At 35.1% G+C, this 22,054-nt stretch overlaps 1 protein-coding gene across 6 annotated transcripts in view; it reads right to left on the bottom strand.

The window, feature by feature from the left end:
- Positions 1-22,054, bottom strand: part of ZFPM2 (zinc finger protein, FOG family member 2) — a 486,429-nt gene that overhangs the window by 379,736 nt on the left and 84,639 nt on the right. For 3 of the 6 annotated variants that reach the window (XM_009244022.4, XM_054518758.2, XM_054518755.2), the window contains exon 2: positions 8,450-8,608. The exons of 2 other annotated variants lie outside the window; for them this stretch is intronic. In XM_009244022.4, the coding sequence (XP_009242297.3) occupies positions 8,450-8,608 (159 nt within the window). Of the gene's footprint in view, positions 1-8,449; positions 8,609-10,629; positions 10,726-12,746; positions 12,921-22,054 lie in introns of those variants that run through there. One more of the 6 variants, XM_054518759.2, reaches the window with a different exon arrangement.

The raw sequence follows: 22,054 nt of genomic DNA, 5'->3' as shown, positions 1-22,054 counted from the left end.
CTGCACCTGGCTAATTTTTGTATTTTTAGAGATAGGCTTTCACCATGTTGACCAGGCTGGTCTCGAACTCCTGACCTCTTGATCTGCTAGCCTCAGCCTCCCAAAGTGCTAGGATTACAGGTGTGAGCCACCGCCCCGGCCTATAGGACGCTAGTGGGTAATTTTACATTCTAAAAAGCATTACTTCTCATTTTGCATGGCTATATGATTTACCTAAGAAAAACTAATGATTTTAAAATAAATTTCAAGAAAAAGAAGAAGTACTGAATCCAGGAAAACAGAGACTCTGCCAAGGAACAATAATGTCATGTGGAGGGAGGAGGAGGTGGCGGAGAAGGGAAGGGAGGTTCCTGCCAAGCAAAGCTGGGGGCTGTTCAATCAGCCCTATCAGTGCTCCATCAGTGTCTCCACTCCAGCCAAATCCAGAGAAAACAAGGAGTCAAAGATTCAGGTCAATAAGCTTACAAGCGATTTGCACAAACAGTTCCTCCAGCAAGGTAAAAAACAAAGTCATATTGGCTTTTCTTTTTTATTCCTTCTCTTTGAACTCCCTGGTCCAAACACACCCTGGAAATGTCAATGTTATATGCAAGAATTTAAAGAGCTGAGCTTCTTAATCCCGTTAAGAAAACAGGAAAAAAGTTGCCTGTAAAGGTCCCCTTCCTTATTGAACTCAAAGTGATTATGGTAGAGCTGTCTTATGCAGCTTCTGATTCCAGTTACTCAAGCATCAGAGGAGGCAAAAACATGTCATTAAAGGCATAACCAAGGAGGAAAGAAAGCATGTTCATTGAAAGGATTTATAAAATATAGCGAAACAGACTTTCTGAACTAAAAGTAATAATAAACTGAACATAAGAAAATAGGAAACAAAATACTATGATGTTTGACATGGGATCAAATGAAAAACAACGGTTACTACTCCCACAGCCAAAACTGCATAAAGATACAGTTAAAAAAGCATTCTTTTTGTTATTAAGACTCTAGATAAAACTTTTGTTGCTTTACCTTAACATTCAGGGACTAGGGGCAGGCAGGGATTAATGCCAATAACCTCAACTTAGATTTGTTACAGGTAACAAGGAGGAATATGGCTTTTCCTCCGTTATTTCTTAATCTTTAAACAAAGCCACAAAGCTACAGGAACCAACAGAAAGAAAGGAGGATGGGAGGAGGGGGGAAACATTTCAATGAAACTGGTTCTACTTCTCTGCCTCTTGATCTTTCTAATTCAAGAATGTGGAAAGACATAGAAAACACAAACCCAACTCTGCTATTATGGAAGGGAACAAAGTGACTCATATCATCCTCAAACACCCCCAAACTGCTGTTCTGGAAACCACATTAATGAGCTACAGATGGAGTCTCATCAAGCCCTTGGCTACAGGGATAATTCTGATTGAAGTTATCTGTATCCCCTGACAGCTTCCTCATTTTACCTGTTTCAGTTTCCTGCCTAACCTTTCCTTTCTGCAGGCCTTTCTCCTCCAGGCATATACAAATTATGTCGTGGCCATGTCTTACCGCAACTCTCTTCTGTGGCTCACACACTATAGTTTATTTCCACAATTCTGTTCCCGAAGGCTTCCATAGTCGTGGGAATCCAACAGATTCCAAGAGCAGCAGGTTCTACAGGTATGACAGTGCCTCTTCTGCTCCCCAGCTCTCTGCTGTCCTCTTCTGGCTTCCTATAATACTAACCTCATAGGTACTGCAGACTCGACTCAGTACTGGAAGCTCATTCCTTTCTCTCAAGTCTCCAATCAAAGTTCACCTTCCCCATCACTCTTTATGAAATAGCATGTGTGTGCACACTATTTCAACTCTACCAACTTTGCCTGCTTTATTTTTCCTCATGGTCCTCTATCTCACCGAACATTATAAAATGTGATTCAATTGTTTATTGCCTCTCTCTCTCTCCTCCTGAGAGTGGGGATTGACTTTTGTCTAAGGCTGTATCCCAGTTCTGAGAAGAAGGTCTGGCAAAAAGCAGATGCTTAATATATGGGTTGAGTTGTATTGAATTTGACCTAGTGAACAGAAGTGAAAGTTTCTGCCAGTCCTATTAAGTATCTGATTATGTTTGCTTTCGATTGGTATTAATTACTTATGGGGCTAACATTAAATCCAAGTCTGAATAACCCAGGTTTTTATTCTATTTTCTTTAATATGCTTTACATTTTTTATGTTAAAGAATCTTTAAAATAACCTTTGCTTTCTGCACACTATGTGGACTCTTTTTGAATGTAGTGAGAATTTCCACTGTTACACCATATATCTTTCCTTATTTTATGTATTTCCATCATGACCCCTCTTTTTAAACCTAATATTTCCAAACTGAAGAGCTCTAATTTTAGTTCAGTTCTCTCGGGCATTACTATACCCAAGAATGTCTCTGACCATTCTTCATATCTAGATGCAAGGAAGAGGCATAAAGATTTTTCGTCTTCCCAAAGCAACTTTGATAGCATCATTTTCCCTTCTGGCCTTTGTTTTAAAATCATAACATCAGCAAACAATTTGTAAGGACCCTTTTCAACTTTTCTAGATAATCATTGTAGATAATTCAAAGTTGACTTACATGTAGTTTCTTTGGGTTTATCTTTGTTTTTTGTAATTCAATACGTTTTGGGGGAAGAGGTGGTGTTTGGTTACATGAATAAATTCTTCATTGGTGATTTCTGAGATTTTGGTGCACCCATCACTTGAGCAGTGTACACTGTTCCCAGCGTGTAGTCTTTTATCCCTCACCCCCCTCACCTGAGTTATCTTTTTTATATATAGCATTACATTCTACTAGCATCCAGTGACATTGATCTGATTCTTCCTGTTCACATATTTTGTGACAGTCTCCTGGAATTTATCCCAAAACATGTTTATTTCACTTTACAATTATTAATTAGAACTGTCCCATGCCAATCCCACTCTGAAACTCACTGTCTTTTGAGTTTATCCAAGAATTGCTCATATATAGGCATTCCCACCTGCCAGTAGTGACATAACTGCAAACGCCCGAGGTTGCTTTCCAGACCACCTATATTTCAGTTCATATTGGTTTGCTTAGTTCTACAAATACATTGATGTACTTCCATGTCTGGCACATAAACCAGAAGAAAGGCAGACAAAATAACTGAATCGAAAAATTCAGTACCACAGGAAATATGTAGCACTTATGGGCTGAGTCTTGATGTCTTCATCATCTATAAATTCAAGGAAATAATTTTGCTTGTTTCCTTCCTCCCAGAGATACTGTAAGGCAAGATGCCATGTAATCTAAACTCATAAACAAAAGATGACAATGTAAATTGAAAGTATTGCTTTATATTTTGTTAAAATGTTTAAAATCTAAAGGTATCAAAGTAAATTTCAAGTAGCATCTTTTTATCAACATAGTTCATTTCATTTCAAAGAAATGAAAAATAGGAATACGAAATGTGCAATTAATCCAAAATAAAAAGAGACATAGGAAATGCCAATAGAATTGCCGGGTTCAAATTTTAAGCATGCAACTATAACAAGGGTATCTCTGAGATGGACTTATATAATTAAGAATTTTATACATTAATGCTAACATAAAATTCTGACCAACAATCTTGGACATTTCTGTGGAATCTTACATTATAAGAGTGATTTGGGTCTTATTTAATCACATGGTTTATAATGACTAGAAACTTTACTAATATTAGTAAATGCAACTTCGAGACTTTTAGAAAAACTTGCCCTTCGACAAGAACATAGATAATATCAGTGTGGAACTGAGAAAAATATTACAATAATAAGAGCCATTGAAGAACTATAATTTTAGTTCATCACTGAAAATATCCTGTATAATAGAAATGCTCAATTTCAAAAGGAAGTAGAAACTTTATAATAAGCTATGTCTTCAGAAATGTAGAGTTTTTCTTTAAAAAAGTTATGATAACATATGATTGTTTTTATATAAAATGCAGTTGCTAAAATATGACTAAAAATATGTAGTAACTCTATGTTTATCCTCAGTATGCTCCCCTGATACTGTGTCAAAATTTCTTGTTTGGAGAACTTAGACCTTCTAGCCACATTTTTTTATCTTAACTTTTAAGATATCCTTTGTTTAACAAGAAAAAAAATTCAATGTACAAAATTTTTATGCCTGGGACCCATATAAGTAACTAGGTCACGGGTAAATTTTGGTCATGAGTAGCCTTTAGACCAAGAAACTTCCAAATAATCCAATTCATTTTCCAGTAAATATCAACAATTTTTAAATTGTCATAAATGATTTAAACTATGTGCAAAAAAAAGTTTCATTAATGAACCCAAGATATTATTATTAATTATTTTCTTTTTGAGATGGAGTCTTGCTCTGTCATCCAGGCAGGCATGCAGTGGCTCAATCTCGGCTGTCTGTAACCTCCACCACCTCCCAGGTTCAAGCAATTCTGTCTGCCTCAGCCTCCCGAGTAGCTGGGACTACAGGCACCCACCACCACACCCGGTTAATTTTTGTATTTTTAGTAGAGACGGGGTTTCGCCACATTGGCCAGGATGGTCTCAAATTCCTGACCTCAGGTGATCCGCCTGCCTCAGCCTCCCAAAGTGCTTGGATTACAGGCGTCAGCCATTGCGCCCGGCCTAAAAATATTTTTCTTCAGAGGAACATGTCTTATTTGCTTTTCCAGTAACGACACTGGCATTGTTAACCATTTAAATACTTCTACCTTTTTTTTTTTTTTTTTTTTTGAGATGGAGTCTCGCTCCCGTAGCACAGGCTGGAGTGCGGCGGTGCGATCTCAGCTCACTGCAACTGCTGCCTTCTGGGTTCAAGCAATTCTCCTGTCTCAGCCTCCCTAATAACTGGGATTTTAGGCACCCGCCACCACACCCAGCTAATTTTTGTATTTTTAGCAGAGACGGGGTTTCGCCGTGTTGGCCAGGCTGGTCTCCTGACCTCAGGTGATCCACCCTCCTTGGCCTCCCAAAGTGCTAGGATTACAGGCGTGAGTCACCGGCCTGGCAACTTCTACTCTTTTAATTGCTAATCTGTCCTGTTCCTCACAATTGGCAATAAAACATAATTATGTGTCACTGAGAAAAATTGAGAATTTCAACAGAAAGATTAGTTTCTAATTTTCCAGAGAGAAAATATTCTCTTTCCATTGTAGCTAATCAACTTAAGTGAAGAATGGATAGCACTCCTTGCATGACCTCAAGGGACGAAAAATCTATCAAAGAGTTGTCTTTCTTTTGTACCAGTTCCAACTGACTTCAGTGGGAATTCCCTGGTCATACATTCTGCAAGAGTAAAATAATGAAATTATTTTCCTATCAATAGTAATATTACTATTTATCCTGAAAAATATCATGTGAAAATAAGAATTGTTATTCCCACCCATTATGACCTTCTACTTTCAAACTAACTAAACATTACAGAATTATCTAATACATATATGTTATATATTATTTAATATGGTCTCTATATCATATACTAAATATTACTTTATGTACATCTGACATTAAACATTTTTCCAACTGTTTATAAAAAAATTAATATCTACTGAATCTTGTTCAGAACAATTGTAATTTAATGTTTTTTCTTAATTCCTAAAGGTCCGTCATTATTTTTCATGAGTTAGGGCTCTGACTAGTATAGCTGGAGTGACTGTCCTAAGACCATAGTTACATCATCATGTAAGCATTTGCCATAAATCTATTTTCTCCCAGGAAACTACTACCTTAAAACTTGGAGTTCTTTACTCTTTCATTAAACATAGCCCTTAACCAGAGATAGTCCCAAAATTTGCAATTCATACAGTAATACCTATCATACTGCCTTCCTGGATGAATTAAATTGACAAAAGGTATAAATTCATACATTAACTCTTTTATTCACCTTCTAACTCTCAGTTCCTCTCTTTACTGCAATATCACAACATAAGGTAGGTCTTCTACAATGCACAAAAGGATATATTTCCTAATAAGAAAAAAAACTGAGATGTGTTCAAACATAAATTTAAAAATTATCCATCTCCAGACAGCTTAGATTTATTGCCATAGCTACATATCATCAAGAAATGGTTCTAGCAACTAAGGAAAATATTAATTTGGCTTGAAATCTGAGTCAACACTAAGAAAAAAGGCTATTCTGTTCATACTTTTCTCATTTTCAATTAAAAATCTCTGATGTAGGAGACAAGGACCATGCTACAAGTCATCTTGAGGTCTACATAATTAAGGGGGTTTTTCGAATTTCAATGTGTCAGGTGCCATTCGGTTTCCACAGTTTTAGGGCCTGGGGTTCTACTGACCACAGGGATGGGAGCTGACTGACAACTTTTGTTTCTGACATTTTTTGCTGACACCATCAACAAGAGAAAATGATACTGGAACTTTTAATGATTAAATATATACATGGCCACCAAGATATGTGAATTGACGTTGTTTTGAGAAGCTACACTGACACTCTTGATTTGAGAGTATGAAGTCTGATTAACAAATTCAAACATACACACACACAAAAGTCCACTTTATTATATTTCTCTGCGTAAAAAACAAACATGTCTGAGTAAAAATGGTGCATACACAAACACAGACAGACCTACAGAAACAGACATACACTTCCAGTCAAGCCCTCTGCAAAAGTAGCCGTTCTAAACCAAGAAAGTGATTCAAGCATTTGTGAAAACTGTACATTGGTACAGGAGGAGATAAAAGACTTGCAAAACAATCAGATAAAAATAAATATATAAGAATCATGAGAAACCTTAAACCGACTTATGAAAAAAGTAAACAAATGAGTATATATGCTCCATGAGAACATAGTCACTGGCAAGGCCATCTGGCTCCAAGTCATGGTTGGAAATAAGCTGTGATATGTCTCAAGTGCTTCTTGGATTACATTGTTAATATGTCAAAAAAGTATCTAGAATGCCGCAATAAACATACGTGTGCATGTGTCTTTATAGCAGCGTGATTTATAGTCCTTTGGGTATATACCCAGTAATGGGATGGCTGCGTCAAATGGTATTTCTAGTTCTAGATCCCTGAGGAATCGCCACACTGACTTCCACAAGGGTTGAACTAGTTTACAGTCCCACCAACAGTATAAAAGTGTTCCTATTTCTCCACATCCTCTCCAGCACCTGTTGTTTCCTGACTGTTTAATGATTGCCATTCTAAATGGTGTGAGATGGTATCTCATTGTGGTTTTGATTTGCATTTTGATTTGCACTTTGATTTGCACTTTGATTTGCACTTTGATTTGCATTTTGATTTGCATTTTGATTTGCACTGATGGCCAGTGATGGTGAGCATTTTTTCACGTGTCTTTTGGCTGCATAAATGTCTTCTTTTGAGAAGTGTCTGTTCATGTCCTTCACCCACTTTTTGATGGGGTTGTTTTTTTCTTGTAAATTTGTTTGAGTTCATTGTAGATTCTGAATATTAGCCCTTTGTCAGATGAGTAGGTTGCAACTTGGAACCAAGCCAAATGTCCAACAATGATAGACTGGATTAAGAAAATGTGGCAAATATACACCATGGAATACTATGCAGCCATAAAAAATGATGAGTTCATGTCCTTTGTAGGGACATAGATGAAATTGGAAATCATCATTCTCAGTAAACTATTGCAAGAACAAAAAACCAAATACCGCGTATTCTCACTCATAGGTGGGAATTGAAAAATGAGAACACATGGACACAGGAAGGGGAACATCACACTCTGGGGACTGTTGTGGGGTGGGGGGAGGGTGGACGGATAGCTTTAGGAGATATACCTAATGCTAAATGACGAGTTAATGGGTGCAGCACACCACCATGGCACATGTATACATATGTAACTAACCTGCACATTGTGCACATGTACCCTAAAACTTAAAGTATAATAATAATAAAAATAATATAATAATAAAGTTAATGAAATGGTCCCTGTCAAATAGAAAAAAAAAAGTATCTAGAATGGAGAAAGAATGTGTATTTTTTTATTTGACAATATCCCCAAAGCACCATCCTCACCGTTGAAAGTCAATATTAAACACCTAAAGCATTTGGTTTTCAAAAGGAATGAGCTGGAACCTTAGTTGAGAACTCTCTGCTTCATTCAGTGCTAATATTTAATGGCTAATTTAGTGCCTTGCAAACAATTAACATTCAATAAATTCTTGTTGAAAGAATGAATAAATGATCAACATTAAATATATTACAGTTAATTGGCCAATAACATGAAGAATATGCATAGTTAATTGGCCAATCAACATGAAAATATTTGTTTCAATATAAAAAATTACTGCTTATTAGAATGGAGTTACTCATGTCCCTTGAAATAAAATTTTATGTTCAAAAAAATCTGCACTTGTTTTCAGACAGTTGAACTATGTGTCAGCACTTTGAGCACTGTTATGCATTTTTTTAAAACATTACAAAATCATTTAAGTGAACGCATATATTACATCCAACCATCAACAATTACCTTTGTTACAAAAGTATTCCACTTCTTCACAGCTCAGATTTTCAGGCCCAAATTCTGTGGAAAAGCTTTCCTCCAATGGAAAGTCTCCTTTGGAGATGATGTCTGTTTCCTCTGATGGACATTCTTCTTCCTCATCTTCAATGGCATCTTCAAGTGGCCCTTGAAAAAGAATCAGGGACACTGTACCAAAAATATCCAAGGAAGACAGTGAAATAAAATCCTTAAATAGAGCCTTTTTTTGTTACAGTGGTGAGGAAAATAATATACTCTAAGTAGTACCACCAAGGGGACTCACATAAGATAATGCCACATCCATATACACAAGAAACAATGACCTATGATGAAAGATCCAAGGAAACCAGTGTCAGAAGTTATAACATAGAAAGCAACCTGCATCTCCATTGCTTCCCCACCCCCAACATCAAGCCCCAAACTTATTTTTTTGATTCGCTCTTTAAGAGCAAAACTGTGCACTTTATGTTCATTTGTTAGAATTAACTGCCTGGTAAAGAGTACAAGTCTCTTTTACACTGTTGTACAATTTTACCTGAGATTTTAATAAAGATTTAAAGTAATTGAATGCATTTTAATTGAACTGAGATTTTAATAAAGTCTATACTTTTAAAAATCCATCTTAAGAGTGGATTCTGAGAAAAGATTTCATTATATGTGTTTGAGGCTTGAAGAAAAATTACATATTTCTCTCCCTGATGAAAGCATAACCCTATTCATAATTAATTGAATTTTTTCTGAAATGAAAAGTGGTTTTCTAATGAAAAAATGTAATTTGTATTTATGTGATACTTTTTCAGTAATAAAAATACAACTCCCTTGGAGAGAATGAGAGTGAGGTGCGCTACATTAATGGACCTATTTTATTGAAAGGAAAGGGAGGGCTGGAGTTGTTCAGACCGATCTGAAGTGGACTACATGGGAATACCACTGGGCTGATTGTGAATTTCTGACTGCCTCTAAAGAATCAAAGTAACCAACTCATTTTAATAAGTAGAAACTGCATTTGCTCCTAAAGAAGTGATGTGGCATTTTATCCAAAGAACACAATTGTGGTAATTTGTACTAATTGTCACTCATGGCAGCAGTCCCATCAGACAGGCTAAACACTCAAAGCTCAGGCAGCCTCTCACTCTCACTTTTTAGAAATGTGCTAGGAAATTTCCAGGGCCTAAGAAGCAATCTTATAAATAATTTAAAATAGTGCATATACTACAATTTATATATATATATGTAGATAAATAAGTATTGTATCTAGTGTTTCCCCAAAAAGCAAGTTGTAAAAGGACTAAATTCATATGACACCTTGGCATAGACAGAATAATTGGATAAGTTTAAATGAAGGGACATCCAACTAAAAATTTCTTACAGAGTCTCTTTGTCCTTTAAAAAAATGTGTTTTACCTTTCATTCTACAAAAGAGCAAATGTTAAGAAGAAAAGGATGCCCTAATTCCAACTCTGGTCATATCGTGTTTTATTATACATTCCGTATGCTCAAGGTAGAAGGTTAAAAGAACCATGGATTTTGTTTTTGCACCAACCACATTCAAAAGTCATGCATCTCATATTAGATTTTATCTTATTAACTGTTTCAAGTTTAAAATGTATAATCTTTCACCTTTTAGAATAATTATGTCAAAGAGCAAGACAAGCAAAGAATATATAAAATAGTAAGAATGTAAAATATTACAATCCTTAAATCATTTATTTGATAATTTCAAGAGATAAGTTCAATTATTAATGCTAAGTCTAATGAGAACTATAATAGAATATTTCCCTTATTTTTTTTCAAAAAATGTAATTATAACAACAAATTTGATTAAAAGAAGACATGAGCTATGTCATTTGTTTCATGTAAGAGTTTCAAAGCACTTTCTATTTTTTTATTTGTATAATTTAAGGGGTACAAGTGCAGTTGTGTTACATGGATGTACTGTGTGGTATGTATACAAAACGAAATACTATTCAAGGCACTTTCTTACATGATCTTTAAAATAATCCAGTGAAGTAAGTAAGAGAATTATGACTATTTTCATTTTGTAGATTTGAAAAATGAAGTTCATGAGGTTAGTTAACTAGAATAGGGTTTCCAACTGATAAGTGAAAACGTTAATGTGAAAATTTAAGATTATTATTATTTTTTGAGGAAGGGTCTGGCTCAGTTACCCAGGCTGGCATGCAGAGGTGCAGTCACAGCTTGCTGCAGTTTCAAATTCCTGGGCTTAAGTGATCCTCCCACCTCAGCCTCTGGAGAAGCTGGGACTACAGGCAGGAGACAAGAGATTTTAAAAATACTTTTTATTAATATCCCACTATGAAAACCACTCTTTGGTAGTTATACATGCATTGCTTCAGAAACAAAACTATAAAACATAGGTAACTTAGAAAAAGGTCAATTCATATTAACATAATTATTTATTCATAGATGCTTAATGATCTAGTCTTTAAAAATTGAAAACTCTCTTGCTGCTCTTCACAAATTACTGAAAGTCAACCAAAATATTAGACACCTTCCCAAAGTCAGAAAGATAGTCTTATAGACTTATCAAAAATAAAATTAAATTAATTACTATTATTTTTATTTACATAATTTATACCCACACTAAATCAACATGTAAAGTAGCTTTTAATAGCAGTTATAACAGAAATTACAATATATACTTCTTTTGAAATATATACTTCTTTTGGAATATATACTCTGAGTTTTACTAATGAAAAGTAAAGCTCCAACAGATATTTTCATATATAAAATATGAAAAATATAAAACTAAGTCTTTTTTTTCTGGATGCTCTTGAATTATAAAAGCCTGTATATAATAAAAAGAATGTATACATATTATACAATGTTTAATTAACAGTAATATATACGCTTTCCTTTTACAAAATGAAATTCTAGGCATAGGTACTTTTTTAGAAGAGGATTTACTAAGAATAATACGTAATGAATAATTGTTTTAAATATTCAACGACAACAAATTGGCTTCAATAGTATGATATCAATTTAAATTTAATCATCGTATTAAAAATTATATTGAAATGCTCATGGGAAAATTTGAAAGAAAAATGTACACATAAAGCATTTTTTTATTCTTAAATGTCAAATTCATGTTATGGCAATTTTATATATATACAGATACATATGTATATTTATATATAATAATCTTTTATTTATCAAGGTTTTTGATAAGATCTTAATATTATATATTCCAGGGTTGTTTTATTTTACATGTTGGCTATTCCTTTGCAATTCCAAGCATAGAATTAAAAAGAAGCACCTATATGTTTAAAAATGAATTATCAAAATTCAAATAAAAGGTGAAAAATCACTAAGCTCATTTGTTCAAAATTTTTTGAAATGAGATCTCATTGCCAATATTTAAAACAGGCCATAGGAAGGTCATTTGATGACCAACTTGTATTTCTTCCAAAGCAAGTGTCAGCTTTATATAATTACTGTACTTTAAAATGTGAAATAACTAACCATTTCTTTAGCTATGCCATCAAATCAGGCTTTGGGAAAAAGGTTTCTTTTAAAATGCATAGTATTTATGGTTTAAGATCAGATCTCACTCTACTCTCTATATTGCATGTTTCTTTAACAGGAAAACCTTACAGATAATCGGTGGCCATAAACTAACATTTTAAAAGGGTAAGAAACACTTGAAGCACAAGTACAATTAATAGCACCAATGAAGGAGGGAATGAAGGAACCTCCTGTGTATGGATTAGTGGGCACAGAAGTCCACTTCAGAAAAATCACCACACATAATTTGACACAAATAATAATATCTACTCAGAAAAGGCTCACGACTGAGCTCCATGTGCCCTCATGGAGAAAATTACTTCTGATTGAGGCCACTTGGCAGGCAAGTGTGAGGAAATCTGAATTTCAGCTCTTCAATTGCTTCTGATTTATAGATATTCAAACACACTCACCAGAATTAATAGTCTCAATGTTTATAAATATGAATATTTACCTCATTTAAAAATGCTAGTGATTAGTTTTACATCCTCAAGCTATGAACACAGTGGTGCTATATGTTAGGCCCATAACGCTGTTCACTGTCTCTCAGAATAAATGAGTAAGCATCCTCTCATATTCTATACTGGTTGAATAATGGGAATAACTGGGAAATTCTGGTGAGTGCAAAGTAGTACTAAGTACTTCCATTTTCAGAGAAGAGAGGCAATTGTGTACTCAGGACCATTTGAATTGGCCACAGCTACCTTTGCACTCTGGAGAGAAAGCGGAAGATAAGAAGGGAAGTGTAGATTCACCACACCTGACGACGCTAATGGACTTCCCAATGTACAGTGAAGCTTTTCATCTAGCCAGTACCAACAGCTGCACCGTGCAAGCTGGGCCTAAGGTGGGTATATCGGATGATTTTTCATTTGGTGGTTGTTTCAATGATCTGCAGTTTGTAAATGACAAATGGGATATTAAAGATTAAATAGTCTAACCCTATACACTAGTAATGTAATAGCTGAATAAAATGAAATTTTAAAAAGTGGATTTACATGGTTAAGAAGCAGTTAATGGAGCACTTAGTCCCCCAGATAAATGAATTTATAAGAAAATTATTGCTACAATTTCAGGGGGTTAAAGAAATCCCTGAAATGTATCCATAGCCACTGGAGTAAGAGCTAGAAGGTGACAAAGAAAATTTGAGAAAAAAAAAGGGGAGATGAGAAAACATATAGGCATAATAAGGATGAAAATGACGCAAAATAAGCAAAACAATGAGGAAATGCAAGAAATGATAAAGAACAACATAGTAAATATTAAATCAAATACATATGTATTTCAACAGACATTGTCTCAATAATAACTTTCTACTTTGGTAGCCTACTACAAATGGAACAACAATCCTCACCTAAATGTCAGATTGTCTTTGTTCAGATAAATTCAAAGCACTTCAGAATAAGAAGCATCTAAGATGAAATTAAGTTCTACAAAAATTAATATACATTATCATGTATTAACAGGGGAAAGAAATGCCAACTTCTATGGTTCTGATATAATATCCCCCAAAAGGGATCTTTTCTCTTAAACAGTTATTGGCATTAATGTATTATACATTACTTCAGCTTGATATTGCATGCCTTTTGATTAAAACAAGACACTCTGTCATTATGGAACTACAGAAAGTATTCAATCTCCTCTTCATGCATTAATATTCTAAGCATTCTAGAAGCTGCACAAGACTAGCCACCTAGCAAAATGAGATTGTTTCAGAATACTGGGCAGCCTTGATTGCAACTGACAGGTGGGATGAAAGTCACATTAAAATATTATCATTCCCAATAATTACAATAATCCATCACAGTGTGCATAGAAATTCCACTAGGTGAGTTTGCCCCGAAAACACACAAATATTTCCAAATCTTTTTATTCCAGAGCGTCCCAATGTATCCCATTTTGGATCATTTTAATATCAGATAGCATTATTAATATTAAAAATTAAAATTTCCATCACAAACTTTATGTCATTTTACTTGTGCACAGAACAAAGAATCTATGTCAACGGAATACATTTCTCAAAATCTTAATCAATGAAAATGAAAATGGTGGTGTTCTCCCAAGTTGCCAGCTCCTGTTTCATGCTCTTTTAAACTCTTTTGCAAAAGGTCCAACTCACACAAAGGAATGGGCAGGCAAAGAAAGATCTCTAATGTATATAAAGCAAAAGGAACCACCAAATCACACAACTGAAGAAACATACATATATATTTAAACACGAGATATATGTGTGTGTGTGTGTGTGTATGTATATATATATATATACATATAGTGTTTGAATTGTGACATCATAATCGAGCCACATTTGTCAAATGATGCTACCTTTCAAAATATAAATATAAAAAAGGGATAAACAAATTCTGGTTCATGATTAATATATAAATACACAAATACATCAAAACTCAACATAGGTATACTCTATTTTAGTTGATAGGTAAAAGGAGTTAAAATATGACTTTTCATTTTAAACTTGTTACATTTTCTATGTGATGAAAAGGAGTGGACTGACACTAAAATTGGATGTCTCCTTGCCTAACAATCTGTATTCTTGGCTTGTATTTCTGTTAATTTCAGGATAACATTCACAAAATACAAAATATAAAGCTCTTCTAATAGGAAAATTTTAGTATGATATGTTCTGTACGTATATGTCCTGTTTGTTCAATTAGTATTGTGGAAAAAAATAACCCGACTCTAAATTAAAAAGCTAAATCCCAGGAAAATGTTCCCCTCCTCTCTTAATTATACAGTAGGAACGTTTCTAGCTTGAAATTACTAATACGTTTTTACTAATTTTATCTGGGGCATATCTTGTGGCTCTTAGTAGTTCCTCTCTCAGAGTTCTCAGCTGCTACACACAGACTTTCTCATGAATCATTACCCTGTAGGCACACCTCAAAATGCTTCTCACTCAGTTCTTATTACATCTGTCTCATGCATATCCCACAGAGCCATTTAATGAGAAGGGGCAGAGAAGAGGGACACTCTTTGGACAGTGCAAACCCATACTAACTCATGTAATTGAGCTTAACAGCAAGAATAAAATCTTATTTCTGTAGTCTAAGAAAAAATACTATTTTAAACGAGCAAGTTCTTCCTGCAGTCACTCACTTTTAACAATAGTGGCATCAGGGGATCTAGCAAGAAGGAAACATTTTTATTAATTTTTCTCTTATCTGCCAGAAGAATGTTGATTTTTTTCATTTACATTTGTTGCCTGCAGGTAGCAGACCAGAGAATCATATAGTAGAAATTCTTCTTTTTGATTAATTTCTTTCCATGTGTTATGTTATTTCTTATATATAATTGATTTTGAGCTTTTGCTCATAGCTGTACATCTTTTTTATATCTGTACCAACTGCTGTCCTTCAATCAAGAAAGTTGAAGGAAATTACCTGAATTTCGTTAAGTTTATTAAAAACGAGATCTGTGAATATTTAAATTGAGTTTTGAAATGTTAATGCAAAAAAAAGATATTAGAGAATTTTTAATGGAGAATTCAATTTGACCACACACCATTGTAAAATGAAGGGGAAGGGGTCGGGTCTTACTCAAATTGTTTCTTTAGGGAGAAAAAATGTACTCTTTAATCTTATAAAAATGGAGTAATATTCTTTGCTACAAAGTCTTTGGCCATTTTTATAGATGGTGGTATTAACAGTTTTTGTATATAAACTTGAAAACAATTTAAATTATGTAAATATTATTCCCCCCAAAATGCCTTGCTTTGAGAACCTTCAAATTAACTGAATGATGCTAACAAGAAAACAATTTTTCTTAGAACATGTGCAAGCCTCGCAAGCAGCAACTAATCTTACATAGTAGATTAAACACTGATATCACAGGAAAAATAAAGTCAGGGGAAGAAATACAGGCAAATTTGAACTAGAATCTCTAATGACTAATTTACTCTCAGGAAGTAACTCAGGCATTGAGAAAATTCAGTTCATTAGTACATGCCTTGTGCATTGACCCAGGAAGTTAGCGACAGAGATGGCATTGAAATTCAAATATTTTGTAATCAGGTCTCAGTCCAGAGTCCTATAAAGTTATATCAGTCTATTGAAGATGGTAACCCTATCAAGAAAAAAATATAAAAGTATATTCATTACCAAAATGATGTATTTTTATATGATTGAGATATATTTCAATAATAAAAAGCCCCTAACAGAAAATAAGTACAAAAGATGAAAGGCATTATATACTAGCTTATTCTCTTTTCTTTATGAGAGTTTTATGTATTTATTGATTCATTAACTTATTCATTATCCACTTAAATAATATTTACTGAGGGTGCTAAACATGATAGGCACTGTGACAAGCACTGAGATAACAACAATGTATAAGATGAGAGGGCCCCAGCCCAAAGTGAGTGGATAATCCAGTTAAGGAGACAAACTTTATATTCACAAGACATGAGACTGGTGGCAGGGTGGGCAGGAAAGGCTTCTCATATAATACCCTAGATTCCAGCTATCCGTGCATTTTTCTTACTTCCTCTGTTATAATTCTATCTTACCCACATTTGCAACTGAAAGCAGCAAGAATATTACCTTGCATTTAGCCAAGGCACTTAATATTTACCAAAATAAGGATTTTTCAATTGAAGTTAATTATAATAAAGTTGGAGACCAAATCAAAGTGAGAGAATACTGGGCAAATTTTAAAAAAAATCTAGACACAGTGTCAAATTATTATTATTTTTACTATCGTTGGAGAAAGTTTATCCCACTGGACAGTGTGAAATCCATGGTCCTTTCCTGGTTATTCAATGTACTCTCAGCCTGCTAGAAGTCAGCTTCAAGATGTGGGATAAGACAAGCAGCAATTTTTTTTTCCCCAAAGTGAGAACTGCTACCATGACAAAAACATCAAAAGCATGAATGTAGGATGTCAGAATTTTTTAAAAGCACTTATGAGTAAGAAAGGAAAGGATCTGAACCTATACACAGAACTCCTTATATATATTATGTGGCATAAATGAATTAATCAAAATCTATAACTTTATAGACTTCTACGAGATACCACATACACACTTTCTTTAGAAATTTCAAAGCACCATCAAAATATTGCTACTATTCTTATCTAACTGCATTCTGCAAAACTACCAAATACATTTACATCAAAAATTAGTGGATAATACCCTATATGTTTATATAACAAAGTTAAGCTAGTACAAGTAAAAGGGAAGTGATTTCTAAGTTATTTTTAAAAATAGGTATAAAAGAATGTTTTAAATGGGGCATGGAGTCTTTTAACTCCAGAATGGATTTATATTTCCTTCTCTTGCTAGAGCAAATCAGACAATGTACAGGTTAAATTGAAACAACAACAGAAGCAGTAGCCAAACAACACTAAAAAAGAGCTTTGGCGACCAAGTTTCTTAAATCATTTCATAGGGCAAAAATGAATTAAGAGTGGTCCTTAAAAACATTCAGCATACGTTTCTTTGTTTCATGTGTAACAATACAGCTACATGAAGGAAATGAAGAAAAGATAATCCATTCACTACAAAGATGTGAGGGGGAAACATTTAATTAGAGAAGAAAATCAACAAAAAATTTTGCATCGGGTTTTAGTCATTGCATATGTAAACTTTTTTTCTTCTAAATTAATACAATTTGTATCTAGCCCACATTTCATCAAGTAGGTCAATTTCTCTTTTATAATCCTCCATTTTAGAATACCACTCTGATTCTGCCCTATTAAAGCGATTCTTTTCCTATGCAATTAATTATTGATAAAACATTCCAAAAAGAAATTTTAATAAAATAACTGCTTCCAAAATGATGCCTGGCTTCGTTGGCTGATTACAAGCAGTTTATCAGCCCACAGGGTTCTCCAAGTTTGGTACCTGGACCAGCAGCATTAGGCATCACCTGGTAACTTGTTAGAAAGGCAAATTAGAAATGGACCCTACTCCAGATCTACCGATTTCAGAAACTCTGTGGGGTGGGGCCATCAATCTGTGTTTTAACAAATCCTGTAGGTGATTCTGATGTATGCTCAAGTTTGAGAACAACTGTGCTGGAATAAAAATGCTATCCCAAAGTCACTTTGTAATAGTATAAATTATATTTATTACACTATTGTCATTTAATACAAAGAGTACAATAATTTACAGTTTATACAGAGTCCTTTCTTCAATTATGGAGAGACACTTTGTGTACTGCAACTGATGATCTGTAATCAACCTGCCTTTCACCTGGACAAATCCTGATAAGTGGCAGGTTAGGTTTACTCATTTAGTGCTGGTTAATTGTTCTTCCAAATAACGTCAGAGAGTCCAGCAAATGCTCAAATGACAACATTCTTTCAGATGATTCTGGGATAGAATAGACCTGTAGCCACTTCAGGCTGATCTCAAATGTTAGTTATACACATCTGCCAGGAGTCCTGGATAATACAAACAATTGACCAGATGTTGTTTTACTAAAGAACCTTCCACTGTGTGGCTATGACATGAAAACAAAGCTAGGGGACAGTATGTCAATTTTTTAAAATTATGGCATGCTGTTTGAGTCTTTTGAAGAGCAAGACCTTCCAACAGCAAAAGCATTCTCTTCATCCCCTCTTTTGAGGGCCTAACATTTCCTGAGACATGAGCAAGGGTACTCTGTCCGACCAGGTAAAGCTGGTTAATCAATTAATGACAATCAGATTAAGGGGACAGGTCCTGGCCAGATCACACACATGTTCCACTGCTCAGCATTCCTCACTCCAATACCTTATTATAATCAGGTTCATGCACAAACCAAGTGTAGTCTGTGGGATTTTACAGGACAGCAACATAGCCAGCCTTCATTGTTAACCCACATACGTGGCTAACAAAATGACATGTCTTAGCACCACCACCACCTTGAACCAAATAGTCAAAGTGAGGGCAACGACAGAAATCTGTTCCATTTTTCACAAATAGGTGTGCCTCCTGCTCCTGGAACACCGCCAATTTGGCCCTCCTTGTGAGTTTGACACAGTAAATAATGATGAATATTCTCTCTAAGCCTGTACAGTCCTGCACACTTGTTCTTTGCACAGCCAGAAAAAAAAAAAAATCCTCACACAAAACAAAGCATTGTTGTAGATCCCGCTTATGGGTTGGAATACAAACTTTATACAAATTCGCTAATTTCACAGGTGTATGTGTAATTTTCCAAATTCCCATTGTGACAGATCTCTTTCATCTTTACGGGATGAAGAAAACCTCTGACAGATCTCAAGTTGCAAAACCCTGACAAGATGAAGGGGGCCATGTGAGCGGAGGGGAAAACAAAATCAACATGTTCAATCCGCTCTAATTATAACATGCCCTGGGACACATATCAACACGGAACTTTATTACAAGTGTTCTATGTTGTCATTAAACCACCATAAAGCTACCTCGATTCAGTACCAGTGAACATCTCAAGAGGCTCCCAAAAGCACTTCCCTATAAAACATATCTTCAAAAAGACTTTTACTTTATACTAGCACATTAAAAGAGTGTCTAAAGACACAGAGGCATTCGATATAGCTATATTTTTAAGAACACTTACTCTCTGGAGAATTAGGAGAGCGGGTAGGGTGTCAGTGATAACAAAACTAGCTTGCCCACCCTGCTCAAGCAATCGCAACCTGGAGGAAGCATCTAAGGGCTATCTTAAAAAGAAAATAACCCCTGCCTTTGACAACAAAGCCTACAATAGAATAAAAGCAAGCATCTTTACAGACAGAAGTTATAGGGTAAGCCAAAAGGTGGAGAGCTCACATAAATGAACTTTCCTCTGGCAGCTCACAGTACTCCAATACTTGTATCATAAACTCTGTGCCAGCCTCCCTGAGACACATACCTATGCACTCCTGATATAAGCGTCTACATGGCATCATATGCAGGAAGAAAACCAGGCTTAGTAGCTTCTTTTCCAATTGAATGGAATTTCATTTTCTCCCTTAAACTGTAAGAGTCAAAATGCATTTACCAAATCTGTTGAAGGGGATAAGTTGTAAAGTTCTTATTTCAATGTTAATTTAATAGCTTCTACTTAATGAAGACCCAGAAAGGTTCTCATCAGCAGCTACTCAACCAATAGCCCTCTCTTACTTGAACCGAAAAAAATGCACATCCCTTTCCTCAAGATAATTCCAGAATATTAGACTTGTCAGGACTTACTTAACCTTCAGTACATTGGCAACAAGTACGGGGGATTTTGCACCTTCCTGGACATTTAATTCACGTTGCTCTTAAATCCACGGTTTCTAAGACCTCAGAGACAGACAAATACATTTAACTGGAATAGATCTATGAATAAACATTTTCCTGTTTTCAAATAGTTGCCTTAAACATGAATTAATGCTTTTCTTTAGTTTGCTTTTGGTTTGTTTCTGTTACTGTTCTTTGTTGTAATTCTGATTTGCCACTGAGCCACTAATAACTACAACCAGCATAGTGTAAATAGCGTGAAGTAAAATATATTGGTTTTTATGTGTGAATAATCTTTTTCTAGTTCAGTTATTATTTCCCTGCCACTGTTTAGAAAATCATTCTTTCACCACCCATCCCCTGTTTTGATACACTTAAAATATTTTACTCTTGGCTTATAAAAATATAAACAAGTAAATCCTATCAGCAAATGCAAAAAAAAAAAATTAAAGCATTTAATCTGATACCCACCCCACAACCCCCAGCTGTGGCCCTATGTTTTCTGATAGCAAAAAGGAAGGAAATACTCATTCACCTGTTGCCTAGCAGCACACCACACCACACCACCTTCCTCATTCCACTGTTCTATCTCGCAGTCAGGCTAACGTTTGGCTCAAGTCTCAAAAATGTGTAGAAGAGTTTTATGAAAATGTAGTCAGGTTCCATCTGCATTTTTAGAAAAATATTATGGTGCCTACTATTGCCTCTGCCATTCACTACTTTATCCCTAGTCATATCCTCTAGGCCTCCCCTATGTACATTAACTTTATAGTGTGTAATATATTCACACCGAAAGTTTGATTACAACGTAGCCTTTCAAGCCCCACTCTCAAAAATTTAGCAGCTCTAGGATAGGACCCAGGAATCAGCACTTTCAGTCTGCCATCCAGGTTATTCTAACACAGATCCCACATTGGGACACACCAATTTGTTTTCTAAACCTGAGAACGGTCAAGTGAAGCAGATCTGAGTTATGACCCTCCTTCAAGAGAGTGAGGGTCACAATAAGAGTGGATCATTATCCTGAATGGTATTGCCTAGGTTTTCTTCTAGGGTTTTTATGGTTTTAGGTCTAACATGTAAGTCTTTAATCCATCTTGAATTAATTTTTGTATAAGGTGTAAGGAAGGGATCCAGTTTCAGCTTTCTACATATGGCTAGCCAGTTTTCCCAGCACCATTTATTAAATAGGGAATCCTTTCCACATTGTTTGTTTAAAGGACTTCATGTCTAAAACACCAAAAGCAATGGCAACAAAAGCCAAAATTGACAATTGGGATCTAATTAAACTAAAGAGCTTCTGCACAGCAAAAGAAACTACCATTAGAGTGAACAGGCAACCTACAGAAGGGGAGAAAATTTTTGCAACCTACTTATCTGACAAAGGGCTAATATCCAGAATCTACAATGAACTCAAACAAATTTACAAGAAAAAAACAACCCCATCAAAAAGTGGGCAAAGAATATGAACAGACACTTCTCAAAAGAAGACATTTATGCAGCCAAAAAACACATGAAAAAATGCTCATCATCACTGGGCATCAGAGAAATGCAAATCAAAACCACAATGAGATACCATCTCACACCACTTAGAATGGCGATCATTAAAAAGTCAGGAAAAAACAGGTGCTGGAGAGGATGTGGAGAAATAGGAACACTTTTACACTGTTGGTGGGACTGTAAACTAGTTCAATCATTGTGGAAGTCAGTGTGGCGATTCCTCAGGGATCTAGAACTAGAAACACCATTTGACACAGCCATCCCATTACTGGGTATATATCCAAAGGACTATAAATCATGCTGCTATAAAGACACATGCACACATATGTTTACTGAGGCACTATTCACAATAGCAAAGCCTTGGAACCGACCCAAATGTCCAACAACGA

Source organism: Pongo abelii, chromosome 7, assembly GCF_028885655.2.
Source record: "Pongo abelii isolate AG06213 chromosome 7, NHGRI_mPonAbe1-v2.0_pri, whole genome shotgun sequence".
Lineage (NCBI taxonomy): Eukaryota > Metazoa > Chordata > Mammalia > Primates > Hominidae > Pongo > Pongo abelii.
This window is presented reverse-complemented; position numbering and strand designations above follow the sequence as displayed.